This window comes from Lolium rigidum, chromosome 6, assembly GCF_022539505.1.
Source record: "Lolium rigidum isolate FL_2022 chromosome 6, APGP_CSIRO_Lrig_0.1, whole genome shotgun sequence".
Lineage (NCBI taxonomy): Eukaryota > Viridiplantae > Streptophyta > Magnoliopsida > Poales > Poaceae > Lolium > Lolium rigidum.
In genome coordinates this window covers 350,292,251-350,313,606 of record NC_061513.1, presented here as the reverse complement: position 1 = coordinate 350,313,606, position 21,356 = coordinate 350,292,251, and the positions used below count along the sequence as shown (strand labels likewise).

Genomic DNA, 21,356 nt, shown 5'->3' with positions numbered 1-21,356 from the left:
TGGCCCAGATAAATTATGTGTAATTGTAATAGGAAATTAGCGTTTATCGTTAATTTTCAATCAAATTAGTACTCCCTCAATCCCAAAATGTAAGGCGTCTAAGGATCGGTCAAAAGTCGAACTTTGCTAACTTTGACCAAATACTTAGAAATTTACATGTACAATATCGAATGAACATATTAAGAAAATATACTTTATGGTGAATCTATTCATGTTCATTCAGTAGTGTAAATATTTATATTTTTGTGTATAAACTTGGTCAAACTTAAAAAACATTGACTTTTAACTAATCCTTAGACGCCTTAGATTTTAGGATGGAGGGAGTATGTACATATAAACTGTATATGTCTAGGCGCTTAGCCCAGTATGTGATATAGATGAACTGTATATTTCTAGAGAATGAAACGTTCTTACCAAAGTAGCATAAGAACAATTCAAAATTCTTAGAAAATAAAATAAACTAAAATCAAGTGCTGGTGGTACTAATACCACGTGGCGACCGTTTGAGCAGCACCCATCATCACTAGCCAGCAGGTTGATTCCCATCCCATTTCCCACCTTGACCTTCCACTACCCCTAACCACTTTATCTCCGTCTAAAAATCGTTACCACCTACCTGTCCAAACTCCAAAGCCGCATCTCGCTCTCGCACTCATCACCCACCCGCGACCGGTCAAAAGCACACCACCATCCCAATCCCCAACACACCCACACCCACAAAGCCACAGCCAGCCAGCCCCCAAAGCACACGAGCAGCACAGCAGCAGCAGCTCGACGCGTCCTCCCCCGCCTCCGCCGCCCGCACGCGCACGCCACCCCATGGAGGCGCCGGACCCCATGGTGCTGGACGCTCCGCCCCCGCTCGCCGCCGCCGCCGTCGTCCCGCCCCACGCGGCAAACGAGAAGGTACCGCCCGCTTGTTTCCCCCCCACCAGATCTGGCGTCTGCGCCGGATCTGACCCGATCTGCTTGCCTCGGCGCTTCTGTGGCTAATGCTCGGTGTTTTTTTTTCTCTGTGGAGCTGCAGAAGCGGGAGGACGGCGGCGACCCCGTCACCGGCCACATCATCTCCACCACCATCGGCGGGAAGAACGGCGAGCCCAAGCGGGTGAGCTGCTCGCGCTCCCGATTTCCCCCTCTCTCTCGTGCTCGCTAAATGCGTCTGCTCTGCCCTTACCGTGGTGTTAGTGCGATAGTATTCTCTTGCTCTGCTAAAGGATTTGTGTTCGCCAGCAGACGTTCAGATTCTAGCAGTGTCCGATTTTGCGGAGTTTGGTGTCCCTCTGTCGATTCTTCCAGGAAATCACTGTGCTGCAGCTCGTTTTGTGGATTTGGTTGACCAGAAATAGTGTCGTCCGCGTTCGTGATTTGCGAACGGTTTGGCAGGCGACAGCTTCACATGTGGCTGCCGCTCGATCTAGTGCTTGCTGCCCGTATCATGGCTAAAGTGCGCAGTGAGATCCTGTTCTAAGCAACTGCGTGTTTCCTGCTCATATTGTTGCTTTTGGTTCATACGTTTTTTGGGTTCTAATTCTAGCTGCCTGTGAAATAATTGCGATGTCGCAGCTCATATTTGAAATATTCAACCCGAGCTAGTTATTTTACATGGTGCCATCTGGCTCTCAAAGTACTCACTTGTTGTTCTAACCCTGACTGCAGACAATCAGCTACATGGCCGAGCGAGTGGTAGGAACTGGTTCCTTCGGGATCGTCTTCCAGGTACGCCCCTCGGCCTCATGTTCCGCCATTCCTTTCTGCCTGTGTGGTGTTGAACCTTTGTTGGTGCAACGCTTACCGGATCAAACTGCTTCTCCCATGTAGGCCAAGTGCCTGGAGACGGGGGAGACCGTGGCCATCAAGAAGGTTCTGCAGGACCGGCGGTACAAGAACCGCGAGCTGCAGCTCATGCGCTCCATGGACCACCCCAACGTCGTCTCCCTCAAGCACTGCTTCTTCTCCACCACCAGCAGGGACGAGCTGTTCCTCAACCTGGTCATGGAGTATGTGCCCGAGACTCTCTACCGGGTGCTCAAGCACTACAGCAACGCCAACCAGCGCATGCCGCTTATCTATGTCAAGCTCTACATGTATCAGGTCGGTGAACAAGTAGCATATTAACACTTGCCTGGCGGCCTCTAACTTCCTTTTTTTTTCCTTTGCTGATGCTTACTTTTTCCCCCATATTTGCAGCTTTTTAGAGGGCTAGCATACATTCATACTGTTCCAGGAGTCTGCCACAGGGATGTGAAACCACAAAATGTTTTGGTATGCGTTATGTGAGCACAATTTCATAGTTTCTTAGATTTTATACAGTAGGTTGGTTCTGATTTGGTCTCTTCTCTTGCCAATACAGGTTGATCCTCTAACACACCAAGTCAAAATCTGTGACTTTGGAAGTGCAAAAGTCCTGGTATGTTGATTTCCCCCCTTGAGAATTAGTAGTTTGTTTCAGTAGTTGCATTTGTTTTTGAAATGTTCTAGACTTCTAGTGGCTGACTGGTCATAGTGTTTACACATCATGTGTCTATCCCATTCTTTCCCCCATTTTCAACATTAATATTCTACTTTGCCATGATAATTTGCAAGATGGTGGAACTTTTTGATAGTCTATCCCGAGCTTTGAAATTTACATCTTGAAGCTGTAATTTTCCCAAACTAACAGTGAAATTTACATCTTGAATCCACTTCTACTTGAATCTGTATATTTCATTCATTTTGCGCGTGGATGCCAAACCTGATTTTGGTTGCACAAAATCCTAAACTTGCATCACTTTCTTCTTCTGTTTGTAAGTTCCACTGAGATTTCAACCCCGTGTATTGACCATATCCCTTTTGTTGCGTCAGGTACCTGGTGAACCCAATATATCATACATATGCTCTCGCTACTATCGTGCTCCTGAGCTCATATTTGGTGCAACTGAGTATACAACTTCAATAGACATATGGTCAGCTGGATGTGTTCTTGCAGAGTTGCTTCTTGGTCAGGTTGGTTACCTTCTCTAACGAGTTTTAGCCCTTTTCAAATATATTGACTTGATACCATTGTCCCTTTGGTGATTCTAATTATCTTGCATGTTGTGTATTTGTCAGCCTCTGTTTCCAGGAGAGACCGCGGTTGATCAGCTAGTGGAGATTATAAAGGTAACACAAAATGTTCCACATGCCACATTCTATGTCTTAATACAGATGTTTCGTAAAGCTCATGTGATATTACTGCAGGTTCTCGGTACTCCAACCCGTGAGGAAATTCGATGCATGAACCCCAACTATACTGAGTTCAGATTTCCTCAGATAAAGGCTCATCCTTGGCACAAGGTAGACATACGTTAAATCTTATTATGTTGGATCATCTGTATCCATGTGATAATATTTGCGTAGTACAGTCCACATCCTGTAGGCATTCAGTTACCAGTTTCTAAATCATCTAGAAATTGTGAATTAGGCTACTCTGCTGCTCAACTGATTGCTCTGCTTTTTCTTCCCCAGATTTTCCACAAGAGAATGCCTGCCGAAGCTATAGATCTTGCCTCCCGTCTTCTCCAATATTCACCAAGTCTGCGCTGCACTGCTGTGAGTTTTTTGTGCTTGGCTTCTTTTGGATTGTTGTTAAAGCTGTAGATTGAACCCAGTGCAAAATTGTGTAGTACCAAGCTAAGCTTCTTTCATTCCAATACCAAGCTAAGCTTGTTTCATTCCAATACCAAGCTAAGCTTGTTTCATTCCAAACATTTCTTTTGTGCTGACATGGGTTTGCATATCCTACCATTCATCTCCAAATATTGCATTACAGTTAACTATATTTTTTGCTAGAAAGAAAATAATATAGGTTCAATCATTTCCCGATCGAATGAGGTGTGGCTACACCTTCCTGGAAGTTGGATTATTGTGGGAGTTTTCGGCAGTCGGTTCATGAATGTTTAGCTTTCAGTCGTTGATTAGCTTCTGGTCCAGCATTAAACACTGTTGGCTGTTAGTGAGTGGCACACTGTGTAGTCACATGTGTTTGACTGCAGTTAGTGGTCCACCAAAAAGAGGGTCTCTGTTAATGCTGTTACTATAGGTGGAAAACAACATAATGTTCAAAGTACCAACCTGTTGAGTTCAAAATGTCCTGACGTGTTTGGTTTCTTGTATGCAGCTTGATGCATGTGCACATTCCTTCTTCGATGAGCTACGCGAGCCGAATGCACGCTTGCCGAATGGACGCCCGTTCCCCCCTCTGTTCAACTTTAAGCCTGAAGTAAGTAAAAGGGACACTGTTCAAAATGGCAACCATTTAATTTGCAGAAAAAATAGAGTTAGTTTCAGGCACATGATCACATGCCCCATTCAAGATATATCTGTTCAATTATTAGGAAGGCCAGTGTGCCATGCCTTTGCTAGCCTGGAAAGAACCCTCTTGGGCTCTTGATTCACTGTGCTCATCAATGCCCATTTCTGGTATGCAGCTAGCGAACGCCTCTCCAGATCTCATCAACAGGTTGATCCCCGAACATGTTCGACGGCAAAATAGCCTCAACTTCGCGCATGCTGGGAGCTAGAAGGGCGTGGTACCACATCGCTCATTCTTTTTGTTTGTCCGACTTCTGCAAGCTGCAAATACGCAAGCTCAGACCTCATCATCTTGGAAGATAACTCTCCTAAAAACCTGTGGAGAGACTGGTTCGGTGCAAGAGAAAGAAGTACAACTATGTAAATTATCTGACCGTAAGTTGTTGATGCTGCCAGTGTTTAAGTACATGGCAACGCATGTTGGTTGAGTTATTACTTATTATTAGTAGGTAAGGCAATGATGTAGGTGGTGGAGACATGTTAATGCTAGGGGCCTGTGACCTGTTTCGTTCTCGCCATTTTTGTAATGCTTAGCAGTACCTGTATGCAGCAGCAGTATAGCTGCTCCCTGTTTTGTCCGTTCTCCCTGATGTAAAAATGTTACCGCCAACCGCAATGACTGTTCTTCTGTTACTTTGTCTGATTACCTGGTGTAACGCATGGTTATTGCAAATCAGGAACCGTACCTCCAGGCTTTAAGAAATGCTGTTGAATTGTTCGTTGTCTGGATTGTTCAATTGCTAGTATCATTGGTAAACAATTTGTACGCCGATCTGACAGAAGAGAATGCTAAATGCATTCTGGGTGTGACAATTTGATAGAAAGGGAGTCTTCTCTGTCAGATTGGCATACACATTGTTTAACGATCATACTATAGGAAGCTGAGAGCTAACAAAGGAATCCCATGCTCGGTTGATGGCAACCAGGGGAGAAAGTTTGGGGGGTGCTGTTTTACAACTGCCGGTGCCTAACAAGATGAGACACTTGTACTGTTCGAAACCGTGTTTCTGTGCACAGCACAGGGAGATTGATAGCAATCCTCAATGCCCCAGTTTGCTTCCGTGACTATATGATGCTGGCCACCCTTTCTTCAAGTGCAGGCCTGTCCTGTTAAGTAGCTGCGGAGAGCGTGGTGATCAACCTGGCTGCGAAATGCTCGGCCTCCGAAGTGATTGGAAGAACTAAAGAAGCAGGCGGATCGTTGGGAACCCTTTGGTTTTTATGGTCGTTGGTGTGGTTTTAGATCAATCTCTCTTCCAATTTACAATTGTCATCATTGTCAGATGGTTGCTACTCTGATGTGCTGGTTCTTTTGGGCCTTAGCACGACGACTTTCAGTGTGCCTACTACACAAGTTTTACTACGACAAGGTTTTCCCGACTCTGAAGACGGAGGGGCGAGGAAGGCGGCGCACCTACGGTTCTCGCTAGTGTCTTTAGTCATCGCTAGATGGTTCAAATATCTACTTGTAAATTTTTTTACCTTTTGGGCAGGATTAATGAATCCTAACACAAAGCGGCGAGAAACTGGAGGCTATTCTTTCTCCGGGCTAGTGTTGATGATTATTAATAGATCGGAGAAATTTCGCAAAAAAATAAAAGCAAAAAAAGTTGCAATGACAGCTTCGTAAAAAACCACACTTAAAGGTTTTTAGAAAATAGTGGTGTATTAGAATGATACTGTTTAATAAATATTAATAAATTGAATTTCAAGCTCATATTATTTGAGAGGTAAGAAATCAATAAATTATACATGAATAGTGAAGTTGTAATTTTTGTCGCTATACTATTTAATTTTGCATCTTCAAACGTCCCACAGAAAACTGACTTTGAAGTTGAGTTATTGGTAGCCCCGTGTATGGCAGATAGTTTTTTTTTGTTGAAAAAAAAAATGAGTTCATCATACATTAATGTGTGCGTTAGATCCAAATTAGCGGAATATATGCGCAATGTTTTTTATCTAACAACTTTTCAGAAAACCTTTTTTTTTCAAGAAAAAACAATTTTTCGTCTTACCTGTAAGTGACATCAAAGCTAGCTGAAAAGATCAAAGGGGTGAAATGAGCGCACCATGTGTAATGCTATTAAAAGGTATGCTTATGATGACGACACCGTAAAGCAAACCAACACCGTCATCCATAATCTTGTCTATGTATTAAGTCAAGTATTTATTTTATCTAAGTGGATGTAAAATGAGTTCGATCGAGAAAAAACTTACCTACCAGCTCCCGCTTATATTCCTACCAATAGGTTGACCTGCTAGTCAAACTAAGCCCCTGATATCAATAACTATGCAATTTCTCTAGCCTAGTCACTCTCATGCGTGGGCGACGGCAAAAAAAATTCAATTTCATGGACACACATTCAACCCTTTCCTTTCATAATGTTCTCATTCATCAAAGCCTTTCATGGAATCCCAAATTCATTTTACCCCACATACATGGGAGCTCATGCTACCATATCTAGGGTTTTGTCTGCTTGCCGCAAATGCAGCGATGTTGTTGCTCTCGAACGCTGCATCTTCAAGTCAACCTCCACCTTCTTCTTGTAGGATTGAGGTTTGCATGCATCTGCAATACATGGTATTCATGCACATTGATTTTAGTTCTCCCGCCTAGTTATTCTTATGTGTGGGCGATAGCCAAAAAATGTAATTTCATGAATACCCATTCACCTCTCACGCATTGTGATGGCCTGCAAGAACACATGGTCATTCATGCATATTTTTATGAAAGTATTATTTTTGGTTTTTATATCTCATCCCAACGAGGAGCTTAGTAGGATGTTTATCTGCGGTGTTTCTGCCGCACGCAAGGTGTCACAAGTCTTAGGTAAATTGACTGCAAGGATTGAAATGGAAAAGAGTGAATATAAATATGTGAGTTTTGAGTATTGAAAGTGCAACAAAGTAATAACTTGCATAAAAGTAAACAACTATTCGAAAGTAAAATGCGATTCTGCAGACGAAAGAGTAGGTGCGTGAAGATTCATTTCATGGTGATAATGAATATGATTCTTCGTATTTATATTTGAGTAGTCAAGCAACTCAAAAGAGAGAAAGACTTCTCTTGGTAGATTTCATCTTTCTCCAATGATCCTTTTGCCCGTTACCAAAGCCATGGTCAGTGCACCTATTAAGGTGGTTAAACCAGATACAAAAATTAAGCTTGGTTGTTCCTTGTGATTACTCGAGTATTGCTAGATCATCTTTGATATTGGTCATGTCACTCGGGGGTCACCGATTCACTAGCAAACAAGTTCCTTGTCTATGAGTTCTTGAGATCATGTTACATGAACCCTTAAATTAGATAACAGCATTAGGTGCACATAGATATTCATTCTCATACATAATCATCGTAATCATAATTCACAAACATATGGGATAGAATAGGCACAACACATCTCACCAATCCCTACATCTCCCACGCCTATGGGATCTACTCACACATGAGACGAGAAAACACAATAATATCATAGCAATGCAAATAGAGTTCATCTCGATATTACCGTAGCAAGCTACAATAGTTGAACATCAAATTAAATACAAACCATGATGAAATAGAAGTTTCAATCCCTAATCTTACAAGTATTAATCTCTCTCTCTCTCTCTCTCTCTCTCTCTCTCTCAGTACATGTGGGGTGGGATGGATGAGTGGATGATCTAGAGGGGGAAGATTTTCGTGAGAGTCGGTGATGATCTTCTCCTTCTTCATATCTGATCTCCTCTCTTCTGGTGCATATGATAGCTGATGCGCTCTGTTTCTCTCGTTGTTCCCTTTACGAAAGATGCTTGTATTGATATGAGGAAGGCGGCGGTGCATAGTCCGGACGGGTGCGTGCTAAACACCCTGCTGCACTAGGATCAATTTGGTTTCAATAGGAAATCTTCATATTTTGTTGCAATCAGCTCATAAATACCCTGGAATTCTCCATAAGTGATGGTTTCCTTAAATAAATAATTCAAAACAAGGTTTCACGTGGATTGCGATATTAACATTTGTTGAAACAAAAAATCCAATAAAAACTCAATAAAACCAAGTGATAGATAGTGAATAATCGTCTAGTAAAAAATATCAATATTTAGAGCTATCACATTGCATTATCCTCTTTCGTCAAACCCTTTTATGGAATCCCATACTTCTTTTGCCGCACAGAAAACGAGGCCCTTTGTATCCGGGAGCATATGCTCCCATGTCTAGTTTTTTTTTCATTTGTCGTAGAGCGGCAATGTCTTTTCTTTCTTTGTGATAGTAGCAAGTTATTAGATTCATTAGGTTTATGACGTGAGACGTATACGGCGTCAGCAAACCCACCAACACAAGTTAGGAACAAGTTGGTGGTAATGTTTGTGAGTTAGATCCAAGTTCAGCGGAACATATGTGCAATCTTTTTGAGCTAACATTTTTCTAAAAGTGAGCCCATGGGCGCGGCAAGAAATGGACCCTTTGACCCGAACGAGCCAAGCCAGAGGAGACCATAGCTAACAAGTTCGCCCGCGGAATTCGACAAATCGACGGCGCCGGTCACCTGCTCTACTCGCTAACAAGTTCTCTACCAGTGAATTTTGGTAAGCTCATCTAGCTACTTTAGTTGCTTCTTTCGCCTGCTTAAGACCATACCCATCCTGGACGAGTGTGAGGTATTGTGCTAGTATTGTGCTCCAATGTTCAGTGCACTGCAGTGCAAAATTCCATTGACCTGCAGCTAACAAGTTAGCGAGTAGAGCTGGATACGGTCTTAAGAGCATCTCTAACAACATCCGTAAAAGACTGAAAATTGTAAAATAACTGCAAATTTATGGGTTCAGTTCACGAAAGGGCGTAGAGTAGGTTAGCCCTATTTTTTTTTTACAGACCCAACGCAACTCGACCCCTACTTGTAGGGGTCGAAAGACCGAACTAAACGTGAATCTATATCTAGGGGCGCGGAAGATTCAGCCTGCCCAACCACTCGGTCTTTCCCCACTTCTCCGCGCCGCCACTAGATTCCGCCGCCGCCGCGCCTCCCGAGTCGGGCGAACCCATCGACACGAAGCTCCGGTTGATTGCCTGCATCCCGCCCGCGTATCCTCCTTCACCTCTGCCCGCCGCTCGCTCGCCCTCGCGCCGGCCGGATCGAGGATGAGCTCCACCGATGAGTTCCCCGACGTTGATATGTTCGATTTGTCCTCCTCGGACGATTTAGACCTCGACGATCTCTAGGACAACGACACCGAGACCGCCATCCTCCTCCTCGCCGTCAAGGAGCTGGAGGCGTGACTCGGTGATGGGCCGCAACTACATCCAACGGAATCGCCTACTCGGCCACCACAACTATGGAATGACTACTTCGCCGAGGTATCTACATATCCACCACATCGATTCCTTAGGAGGTATCGCATGCGTCGTAATTTGTTCATCACAATCGTCAAGGCTTGCGAAGCAAACTCAAATTACTTCAAACAACGGAGAAATGCTGCCGGTGAGATGGGTTTTAGCGCCTATCAAAAAATATGGGCTGTCATGAGGATGATTGCGTATGGCACCCCTGTGGATTACACCGGTGAGTATCTTCGAATTGGTGAAGATACAACCACCGAGTCCGTGCGTAGGTTCGCTCAGATGATTATCAAGTTATTTGGTCCAATATATTTTCGAGCCCCCACAGAAGATGATACAAAAAGATTGATGGAGGCAAATGAGAAAAGGGGTTGGCATGGTATGCTTGGTAGTGTTGATTGTATGCATTGGACATGAAAAAAAATGTCGCAAGACATGACATGAAATTACGGTGGGAAAAGCAAAGATCATACCATTGTACTTGACGCCGTGGCATCACATGATATGTGGATTCGGCATTGTGTTTTTTTTTTTTGGTTTGCCGAGGACACTCAATAACAGCAACGTTTTACATATGTGTGAGATGAACCATTTCATTCATGTATGTGTGAGATGAACCATTGTTGAGATATTTATTTATTTGTTTTATTTTTTGGAAACTATTGTTGTAATTTGGTTGAGACATTTTCTCATTGAGAGTGGATTTGGTGATCGGGGGGATACGTGAGCACCCGGTTATCACCGTTGGATTTAGTCCACCACCGTTGGATTCAGCTACGCACTAACGGCCACTCACTAACGTCCACTACCTCGCTGGCCTCCACCTCGCGCATCTGAGGTCGCGCCAGTGTCTCCCCGGCCAAGCGCGTCGTCGTGCACCTTCCCCGCGTCTCTCCGCCCTTCCACTCGACGCGCTGGACCGTGTCGATGCGTGTACAGTGCAAACATCGATAGACACATGTCGAGCAGAGAAGGGGTGCTCACGTATCCCCCGATCACCGGCTTCATCCGTTTTCTCATTTGTTGTAATAATTTAGATGACTATTGTATGCTCAAGACTATTTATTTGATTATTTATAATCGATTGTTGAATGTGTTGGTTTATGTTGCATATGACGATTGTGTGAAAAAACCCTGATTTTACGGGTTCAGGAGGTGCTGTCGCGTAACATAGTCCGTAAACCAAACTATAAAATAGAATATCTATTTTACTATTTTGTTTTACAGTTCATTTTACGGGTTCTATTCTGCGTCAGCTCTTTTGCTTGAACTACAAACTGGTTCGACCTTTTAGTTATGTTAGAGATGCTCTAAGCAGACGAAAGAGGCAACGGAAGCAGCTAAACCAGCTACCAAAATTCATTGATAGAGAACTTGTTAGGGAGTAGAGCACGTAACCTCCATCATGGCGGCAAAAGATTCCGCTCGATTGTTCTGTTCTAATCCCCCTGTTTTGTGACTATGAAGTTCCTATCACCCTTTCCTTTTGATGGAAAGATTTTTTTTTTGCATTCCTAGTCATCAGAGCCCCGTCGATAATCACAAGTACAGAACAAAGGTCTCAGGTAGTTCACCCGTAGTTTGGGCTTGCCTTTTCAGGTGGGCTGTGCTTTGCTTGGCGGTATGGACACTCAGAACCCAGGAGCAGGAAAGCGTACTCTTTATACGGATATTCTAATTTTCTACGATAACTAGTTGAATGCCCGTACTTCGCCACGACTTAATAAATTTATACAATTAAGAAAATTCATATGTATGGAACTAAAAGACATAATTGTAAAACCCAAAATTTATACTACGTCAAAAGTCCATTATTATTATGTTCAATGCATAGCTTTATGTGGCGGCTCATCGAAAATTGAAACGCATGCATGTTATAGCCTGGCATCGAAAATATAAACGGCAGATAGTTCGTATGCCCGGTTGTAGCACGATAGTTCATATAACAGATGAAAACGACAGTTCGTTTAACAAATGAAAACGACAATTCATTTAACGGATGAAAATGGCCCGCCATTTTATATAACATATGAAAACTCAAGCCCCTTATAACCCCGTGAACGTCAATATGGAGGATGGACTCCATGGAGCCCGTTTTCAGAAAAAGATTGAAATCAATATTTTGAATTTGAATGCCCGTGCTGCGCCACGGCTCAAAAAGCTTATCTAGTTGGTAGAATAAAATTTATAAGAATGAAGTAAAAGACTTAATTGTAACATCGGAAATTCCATTATTTTTATTATTAAGGTGAAACCCGTGATTACTGAGTAAATGGTGAGTGAATTTCGTGAAACTCACCACCGGTGACATCTGCATTCCGGACGGAAGCCATTGATTTCCAGATAGCAATAGCAATCTCGGAGCGCTCCATCTCTAGCAGCATTGCTTTCTCTCTAACAATGATACTTTAGTGGAAGCAGCTGCAAGGATCATCCAAAAAACCCAGTTTGAAGCCAGCAATACTTAGGTTCCTAAAAATATGAACTTCAAAGCACACCATCATGCTTATGATTTTGTACCAAATATGTGGATGAGCGCAATCTGTGGATGAGCGCAAATTTCTTCTCTTTTCACTATGGTTTGTAGTAGCCCCACATCACATAATAATGAAATCGGTGAACTTCATTGTCACCCTCGTCCAAATGGAAAATATCGAGTAGAAAATTTCACCGCCATGCACAACAAATTAATTAGAAAGAGAAAATATTAGTCCCTCTATTCATTAAAGGATATCTCAACTTTATCAAAATATGCATGTACCTATACATGTTTTAGTGTGTAGATACATGCAAATTTAGACGAGTTAAGACACCCTTTTGTGGACGGAGGAGGTATTTATTTATTTATTCTTACCACCATAATTGATGTCATCATATAGGTATTTTTCTCAGAATGAATCGGAGAAGATTAAACAAACTTGGTACCACAATAGTTTTTTTCTAGGGCTTTCTATTTTCGTGCTCTCGGGTCCTTAGTTGTGCTCGGTTTTCCCCAGCTCCTTAGTTTTTCCTCGGTTTTCCCCAAGACCTTGTCCGAAACCATCACAAGTGCTTGTAACGGCCGGTTGCCCGACGGCTGACCGTTATCTTCGACTAGTGGGGCCACGTAGAGCCCGCAAAGACACGTGAGACCATCCATCTTTCTTTGACCGTAAGCATCGGCCGTATCCACGACCAAAATGCGAACGAGTGGGGCTTCAGTATATCGAATGACAAGTGGGGCCATGACGCTGATACAAGGGGCAATAGACGGGTAGGATTAGATTTTTAAACGGAGCTCTACAGCGATGGCACAGAGGAGGTGTCCTGCGGGGTGCCGAGATGAGATCGACGTCCACAAAGAACTGCATGAGGCGAGACCAGACGCATTAGATAGATATGAACTAGACGCGTTTAACCATGCAAAGAAGAGAAGAAATGGTCGACGACATCGACGACTACCTCAAAACTTTGACCGACCGTGTCGGACACGAACGCGAGCAATGTAGAGAAAACTAGTGTCTCTCCTTTACGGCGTGTATAGATGGGCGCTAGAAGAGTGTGGTGGCGAAGGGAAAGACCTCGCGGTGGTCTGTGGCGTCCAGCATAGCGGGGTGGTGTGGCCGTGCCCATAGCGGCGTGCATGCATGTTCGGCATTGGCATCAGCATGTACGTTCGGCATTGGCCTCGGCGGTATCTTTGGTGTGTCAGTGATCGAATGAGGGGATGGGATTGAGGGTGCATCCCGACGGTGACCTAGCGGTGGCGGTGAGCATAGCCGTTCGAACATGCCGATGTCGGCATCGGCCTCGTTTGGAGGCTGTGGTGCTCGAATCAAGGTGGGATTTGTTTCTTGTACGCCAAAATGAATTTGAAACAAGTTTCATGTTGAAGATTAGGTAACGAAAGTTTGTAACTAAAAATTATACTAGCGCCATGGTGAGGTTCTTTTTGATAGAGCTATACGGTTGGGCAAACTTTTTTGACACTTTTTAGATAGGGTTCCTTGTTGTTACACGTATGGCATCATATATGATAAATTTGGGGTCATTTGGAGATGTTCGAAAAAATCACTTTGCTTAAGCGCATGGTGTTTCGTCTCACTGAAACCAGCTTTTCTAACAAGGTGATTTTTTCTACCTTCTCTAAATGACCTCAAATTTCATACAGCCGATCTTCTATACATAGATAGATAGATTGTTTCGTTTTTACATTTTTCGAACTTTTTATTTTCCTTTATAATACCCAATTGATTTTCAGGTCAAAATCTCGAAAAACAGCATCATGTATGGCATCATTTTCACCCTAAATTTCAAATTTTGTGAAACTTTCCCTTTTAGATATTCCTTGTTGTTATAGGTATATCATCATGTATGCCAAACTTGGTTAGGTCTCATCGAAACCAGCTTTTGTAACAAGTAAGGTTTTTTCGACCTTCTCAAAAGGGATTTTTTCTACCTACTGTAAATGACCTCAAAAATCATACAGACGATCTTCTATACAAAGATAGGTAGATTGATTCATTTTTACGTTTTTTTGAAATTTTATTTCCCTTTATAATACCCATTTGATTTTCAGGTCAAAACCTCGAAAGTTAACATAAGTAGATGGTGAACCCTCCCAAACTTCAAATACGAGAGATAGATAGATTGTTTCGTTTATCATTTTTACCATGAATAGTAATGGCTACAAGAAATCGGTGATGGTTTATCATTTTTTGCGTGAAAAGTAATGGCTACAACAAATCGGTGATGGTTTATCATTTTTTGCGTGAAAATTAATGGCTACAACAAATCGGTGATGGTTTATAATTTTTTGCGTGAAAAGTAATGGCTACAACAAATCGGTGATGGTTTATCATTTTTTGCGTGAAAAGTAATGCCTAAAAGAGTTGGGCTTATAATTTTTAGCGCGTGAAAAATAGTACAGAAACCGCCCTTTAGCATACTTAGAGGGTGGAAGCTAACCACCGACAGAGAGAGAGAGAGGGGTTATCCTGCCCGTTAGATCATACGATCAACGGTCGGCGGGCATGATCCGCGTGACATGGGCTAGACCAATCAGGGCAATGTTGCACGTCTGCGAGAATTTGTGAAGGGAGAGGGCAAAGCCGAGTAGTATCAAGAAACCAAGGGCACTTGAGTAGTAAACATACTAAGGGATTCAAATATGAGATTTAAAAATTGGAAAATGCGTGTTTTGTACAATGAAACCCATCTTGGCCCACCTCAAACTATTTGCAATACAAATATACATGAGTGTGAGAATTGTGGCCTCATTTAGACAAAGTATGTTTTGGGGAAAGATGTTTTGGGAAGGGCTTATTGTGGAAAACCATGCACCTTCATAGCTACTAGGTGATTTGAGAAGTGGAAATTTGTGGTAAAACTTGATTTATCTATGACTTATCTATGATTTGAGAAGTGTCAATTTGTGGTAAAGACTCCATGAGTAAGTGCCACTCTTTTTTCGGAATTTTTTGCAGATTAAATGACTCATTTAATTAGTTAATCCCATTTGTTGACTCTCTCTTGACCAGCCACTTGAGGGTAAAGCTGAGAATATTGCACTAGCCAGTATTAGCACTCAAGGGGAAAAGCTGAGCACACAAAAAATGCTAGTATAAGACTCGAGGGTATACCTGAGTATATCTAAATTTCCAGGGTTAGACTCGAGGACGCGTGTTGCGGTGCAGAAATGGAAGACGTGCAATTGTTGACGCATAGACGCGGGTCGCGGTGCAGAAGTCGAAGATGTGCAATCGTGGACGCGTGTCGCGTTGCAGAAGTCCAAGACGTGCAGACGTGCAACGGTGGACGCGTAGGATACGGGTCGCATTAACCACCCCTAGCCTAGACGCCTCCTCGCACTATCTCTGTCACTCTCACTCGCTCACGCAACGCCGCCTCTCTCACGTCCCATCATCTTCTCCAAAGCAAAAGACCCTCTCCCTCTCCCTCTCCTCTGCAGGCGAGATGGACAAGGAGAATGCCAATCCCATCGTCCACGATGCCGTCGGCTCCAAGCGCGACGCCTCCCTCTTCAACGCCGTCCCCTCAACGGTCGTCGCCGCCGGTGGCGGTCGGATCCCGGCGGGATGGTACCCCTATGAGGAGGTGCCATACAAGTCGCCCCGAACCCCTATGAAACCTTCATGGACGACCCATGGAACGAGGTAACTACGGTTTGCTCCCTTTTTTGTTCCCCATTCCTTTTTGAACCCTATTTTTGCTGGTGTAGATGGATCTGTAGATGGATGAGTATTGGGTTAATATTTGCGCTGATTTTATTCCATTTTGTTTTCATCCCTTCTTGTTTTCATTTAAGATTTGGGGTTTGACCGTTCGGTTAATTTATGCAACTAATAATGGGATCTCAATCAGTTAATTTATGCAAGTAATCATGGGATCTCAATCATTTATTTTATGCACGAATCAAAAGTTATCAACTGTTTAATTTTGCAAATAATCTGGAATGTGTTCAATTTCAGATCTGAAATCTGTTTCTTTGCCTATGATGAATCGATAGGCACAAATTTTTACGAGGAGGGTTCAGCGAACCATTGCTGTGTACAAATCTGTTGTGCATGAGCTTTGGTTCGCTAACCCCTTCCCTGTAGATATATAATCGTGTCCACTCTAACTGAGGCTGCCTCTGTTTTTCCTAACTTTGTTATCATGCTCGTTAGTCATCGTTGCAACTCATTCCAACAGTAGTGGATCTGTCGATGAAGTTGAAGCTGTCGATGTTGCTCGAGTCATCGCTTATATCAGAGTCCGCAGATGACTCGAAAGACATGTCGCTGAAGATCTTGGCGAGTTTTTCACTTGCCCTGGTGCTGATGAAGCGTGGCGACGAAGTCTCCTCATCGCCTGACTCGATTGACGATGCTGAACTCAAAAAATCGGGATCGATCGTTGATAATCCCGACGAGATCGGAATTTCAAGACGATACGCTCCTTCTTTCTCGATGCGGAAGTGGAACTTTCCGAACGTCATCTCCATGGGCTCCTCCAGATACGCATATGGATCCAAACGGGAGGGCGGGTGAGGAACAAAATCAACTAGACCAGCTTCGATCTGTTTACCTCTGTCCATCGCGTTGCTTGCAGTTGACGAAGTTGACGATCTTGAACGTGCCATCGAGATCGGATCCTTGACACCTCTAGTTCCCACAGACGGCGCCAATTGCAAGGGATTAACTTATCAATGCCTACAGATTGTAGACTAGTGTTTTAGTCGGAAGTAGAGGGCAAGTAGATCTCGAAGGTTTCAGCCGAAAAGTACTCGACGATGTAAAAACTAGGGTTGCGTGAGACAATGAATCGATGCTCTCTTTGTCCCTCGACTCCCCCTTATATAGGAGGTGGAGTCGAGGGATTCATAGTACACAAATTACAGAGTCCGGGAGGGTTTCTAACTCATCCCGTAAGATTACAAGTATGTATTTCTTAATACAACTCTAGCTTTCCTTAGTACTAACTTGGGCTTCCGAATCTTCATATTCATCGAGTCAGGGAGGAAGAGGTCAAAGATATCCCTCTCAAGCAACCCTGCAATCACGATACAAGAAGTCTCTTGTGTCCCTGCTGCGCGTAGTTGACGTATGTCTTTCCGTTCAACACACGACCATTGAGAACCCCAAGAGGAAGGTGTGATGCGTACAGCAGTAAGTTTCCCTCAGTAAGAAACCAAGGTTTATCGAACCAGTAGGAGCTTGATGGCGGCGGAGTGTAGTGCGGCGCAACACCAGGGATTCCGGCGCCAACGTGGAACCTGCACAACACAACCAAATTACTTTGCCCCAACGTGACAGTGAGGTTGTCAATCTCACCGGCTTGCTGTAACAAAGGATTAGATGTATAGTGTGGATGATGATTGTTTGCGAGAGAACAATGAGAACGAGTATTGCGATAGATTGTATTCGATGTAAAAGAATGGACCGGGGTCCACAGTTCACTAGTGGTGTCTCTCCCATAAGATAAATAGCATGTTGGGTGAACAAATTACAGTTGGGCAATTGACAAATAAAGAGAGCATGACCATGCACATACATGTTATGATGAGTAGTGTGAGATTTAATTGGGCATTACGACAAAGTACATAGACCGCTATCCGAGCATGCATCTATGCCTAAAAGTCCACCTTCAGGTTATCATCCGAACCCCTTCGGTATTAAGTTGCAAACAACGAGACAATTGCATTAAGTATGGTGCGTAATGTAATCAACAAATACATCCTAAGACATAGCATTGATGTTTTATCCCTAGTGGCAACAGCACATCCACAACCTTAGAACTTTCTGTCACTGTCCCAGATTTAATGGAGGCATGAACCCACTATCTAGCATAAATACTCCCTCTTGGAGTTACAAGTAACGACTTGGCCAGAGCCTCTACTAATAACGGAGAGCATGCAAGATCATAAGCAACACATAGATAGATTGATAATCAACATAGCATAGTATTCCATATTCATCGGATCCCAACAAACGCAACATGTAGCATTACAAATAGATGATCTTGATCATGTTAGGCAGCTCACAAGATCTAACAATGATAGCACAAGAGGAGAAGACAACCATCTAGCTACTGCTATGGACCCATAGTCCAGGGGTGAACTACTCACACATCGATCCGGAGGCGATCATGGCGATGAAGAGTCCTCCGGGAGATGATTCCCCTCTCCGAGCAGGGTGCCGGGAGGCGATCTCCTGAATCCCCCGAGATGGGATTGGCGGCGGCGGCGTCTCCGGAAGGTTTTCCGTATCGTGGCTCTCGATCTGGGGTATTCGCGACGAAGGCTTTAAGTAGGCGGAAGGGCAGGTCAGGGGGCGTCACGGGGGCCCCACACGCTAGGGCCGCGCGGGCCCCCTCTAGGCCACGCCGCCCTAGTGTGGCGGCGTCCCGTGGCCCCACTTCGTTTCTCCCTCGGTCTTCTGGAAGCTTCGTGAAAAAATAGGCCCCTGGGCGTTGATTTCGTCCAATTCCGAGAATATTTCCTTACTAGGATTTCTGAAACCAAAAACAGCAGAAAACAACAACTGGCTCTTCGGCATCTCGTTAATAGGTTAGTGCCGGAAAATGCATAAATATGACATAAAGTATGTATAAAACATGTGAGTATCATCATAAAAGTAGCATGGAACATAAGAAATTATAGATACGTTTGAGACGTATCAAGCATCCCCAAGCTTAGTTCCTACTCGTCCCGAGTAGGTAAACGATAACAAAGATAATTTCTTAAGTGACATGCTATCATAATCTTGATCAATACTATTGTAAGCACATGTAATGAATGCATCGATTCGAAGCAATGTAAATGCAATGAGTAAACAATTGAATCATATAGCAAAGACTTTTCATGAATAGTACTTTCAAGACAAGCATCAATAAGTCTTGCATAAGAGTTAACTCATAAAGCAATAAATTCATAGTAAAGGCATTGAAGCAACACAAAGGAAGATTAAGTTTCAGCGGTTGCTTTCAACTTTCAACATGTATATCTCATGGATATTGTCAGCATAAAGTAATATAACAAGTGCAATATGCAAGTATGTAGGAATCAATGCACAGTTAACACAAGTGTTTGCTTTTAAGACAGAAGGAAATAGGTGAACTGACTCAACATAAAAGTAGAAGAAAGGCCCTTCGCAGAGGGAAGCATTGATTGCTATGTTTGTGCTAGAGCTTTTATTTTGAAAACAAGAAACAATTTTGTCAACGGTAGTAATAAAGCATATGTATCATGTAAATTATATCCTACAAGTTGCAAGCCTCATGCATAGTATACCAATAGTGCCCGCACCTTGTCCTAATTAGCTTGGATTTACATGGATTATCATAGCATAGCATATGTTTTAACCAAGTGTCACAAAGGGGTACCTCTATGCCGCCGGTACAAAGGTCTAAGGAGAAAGCTCGCATTGGATTTCTCGCTTTTGATTATTCTCAACTTAGACATCCATACCGGGACAACATAGACGACAGATAATGGACTCCTCTTTAATGCATAAGCATTCAACAACAGATAATATTCTCTTAAGAGATTGAGGTTTGTTGTCCAAACTGAAACTTCCACCATGGATCATGGCTTTAGTTAGCGGCCCAATGTTCTTCTCTAACAATATGCATACTCAAACCATTTGATCATGATAAATCACCCTTACTCCAGACAAGACGAACATGCATATCAACTCACATGATATTCAACAAAGTGTTGATGGCGTCCCCAGGAACATGGTTATCGCTCAACAAGCAATTTATAAGAGATAAGATGCATAAGTACATATTCAATACCACAATAGTTTTTAGGCTATTTGTCCCATGAGCTATATATTGCAAAGATAAAGAATAGAAATTTTAAAGGTAGCACTCAAGCAATTTACTTTGGAATGGCGGAGAAATACCATGTAGTAGGTAGGTATGGTGGACACAAGTGGCATAGTGTTTGGATCAAGGATTTTGGATGTATGAGAAGTATTCCCTCTCGATACAAGGTTTAGGCTAGCAAGGTTGTTTAAAGCAAACACAAGTATGAACTGGTACAGCAAAACTCACATAAAAGACATATTGTAAGCATTATAAGACTCTACACCGTCTTCCTTGTTGTTCGACCCTTACTAGAAAATATCTAGACCTTAGAGAGACCAATCATGCAAACCAAATTTTAGCAAGCTCTATGTATTTCTTCATTAATAGGTGCAAGGTATATGATGCAAGAGCTTAAACATGAGCACAAAAATTGCCAAGTATCACATTATTCAAGATATTATACCAATTACCACATGTAGCATTTCCCGTTTCCAACCATATAACAATTTAACGAAGCAGTTCAACCTTCGCCATGAATATTATGAGTAAAGCCTAAGGACGTATTTGTCCATATGCAACAGCGGAGCGTGTCTCTCTCCCACACAATGAATGCTAGGATCCAACTTTATTCAAACAAAACAAAAACAAAAACATACAGACGCTCCAAGTAAAGCACATAAGATGTGATGGAATAAAAATATAGTTTCACTAGAGGAACCTGATAATGTTGTCGATGAAGAAGGGGATGCCTTGGGCATCCCCAAGCTTAGACGCTTGAGTCTTCTTGAAATATGCAGGGATGAACCACCGGGGAATCCCCAAGCTTAAAGCTTTCACTCTCCTTGATCATATTGTATCATCCTCCTCTCTTGATTCTTGAAAACTTCCTCCACACCAAACTCAAAACAAACTCATTAGAGGGTTAGTGCATAATCAAAAATTCACATGTTCAGAGGTGACATAATCATTCTTAACACTTCTGGACATTGCACAAAGCTACTGAAAGTTAATGGAACAAAGAAATCCATCAAACATAGCAAAACAGGCAATGCGAAATAAAAGGCAGAATCTGTCAAAACAGAACAGTACGTAAAGACGTATTTTTATGGGGCACTAAACTTCCTCAGATGAAAATTCCCAAATTTAATGAAAGTTGCGTACATATCTGAGGATCACGCACGTAAATTGGCATAATTTTCCGAGTTACCTACAGACGGGGCGACTCAAATTCGTGACAGTAAGAAATCTGTTACTGCGCAGCAATCCAAATCTAGTATCAACTCTACTATCAAAGACTTTACTTGGCACAACAATGCAACAAAATTAACATAAGGAGAGGTTGCTACAGTAGTAACAACTTCCAAGACTCAAATATAAAACAAAAGTGCTGTAGTAAAATCATGGGTTGTCTCCC

General features: G+C 42.8%; 1 protein-coding gene across 1 annotated transcript; it reads left to right on the top strand.

Annotated features, from left to right (window-relative positions):
- The first annotated feature begins 816 nt into the window (after positions 1–816).
- Positions 817–4,965, top strand: LOC124659662 (shaggy-related protein kinase GSK1-like). Its single transcript, XM_047197494.1, has 12 exons — positions 817–906; positions 1,028–1,108; positions 1,660–1,719; positions 1,822–2,094; positions 2,191–2,265; positions 2,354–2,410; positions 2,845–2,985; positions 3,091–3,141; positions 3,220–3,315; positions 3,487–3,570; positions 4,139–4,240; positions 4,449–4,965. The coding sequence occupies exons 1-12, from the start codon at positions 820–822 to the stop codon at positions 4,539–4,541; spliced, it is 1,200 nt and encodes a 399-aa protein (XP_047053450.1). The 5' UTR covers positions 817–819; the 3' UTR covers positions 4,542–4,965.
- The last annotated feature ends 16,391 nt before the right edge of the window (positions 4,966–21,356 follow it).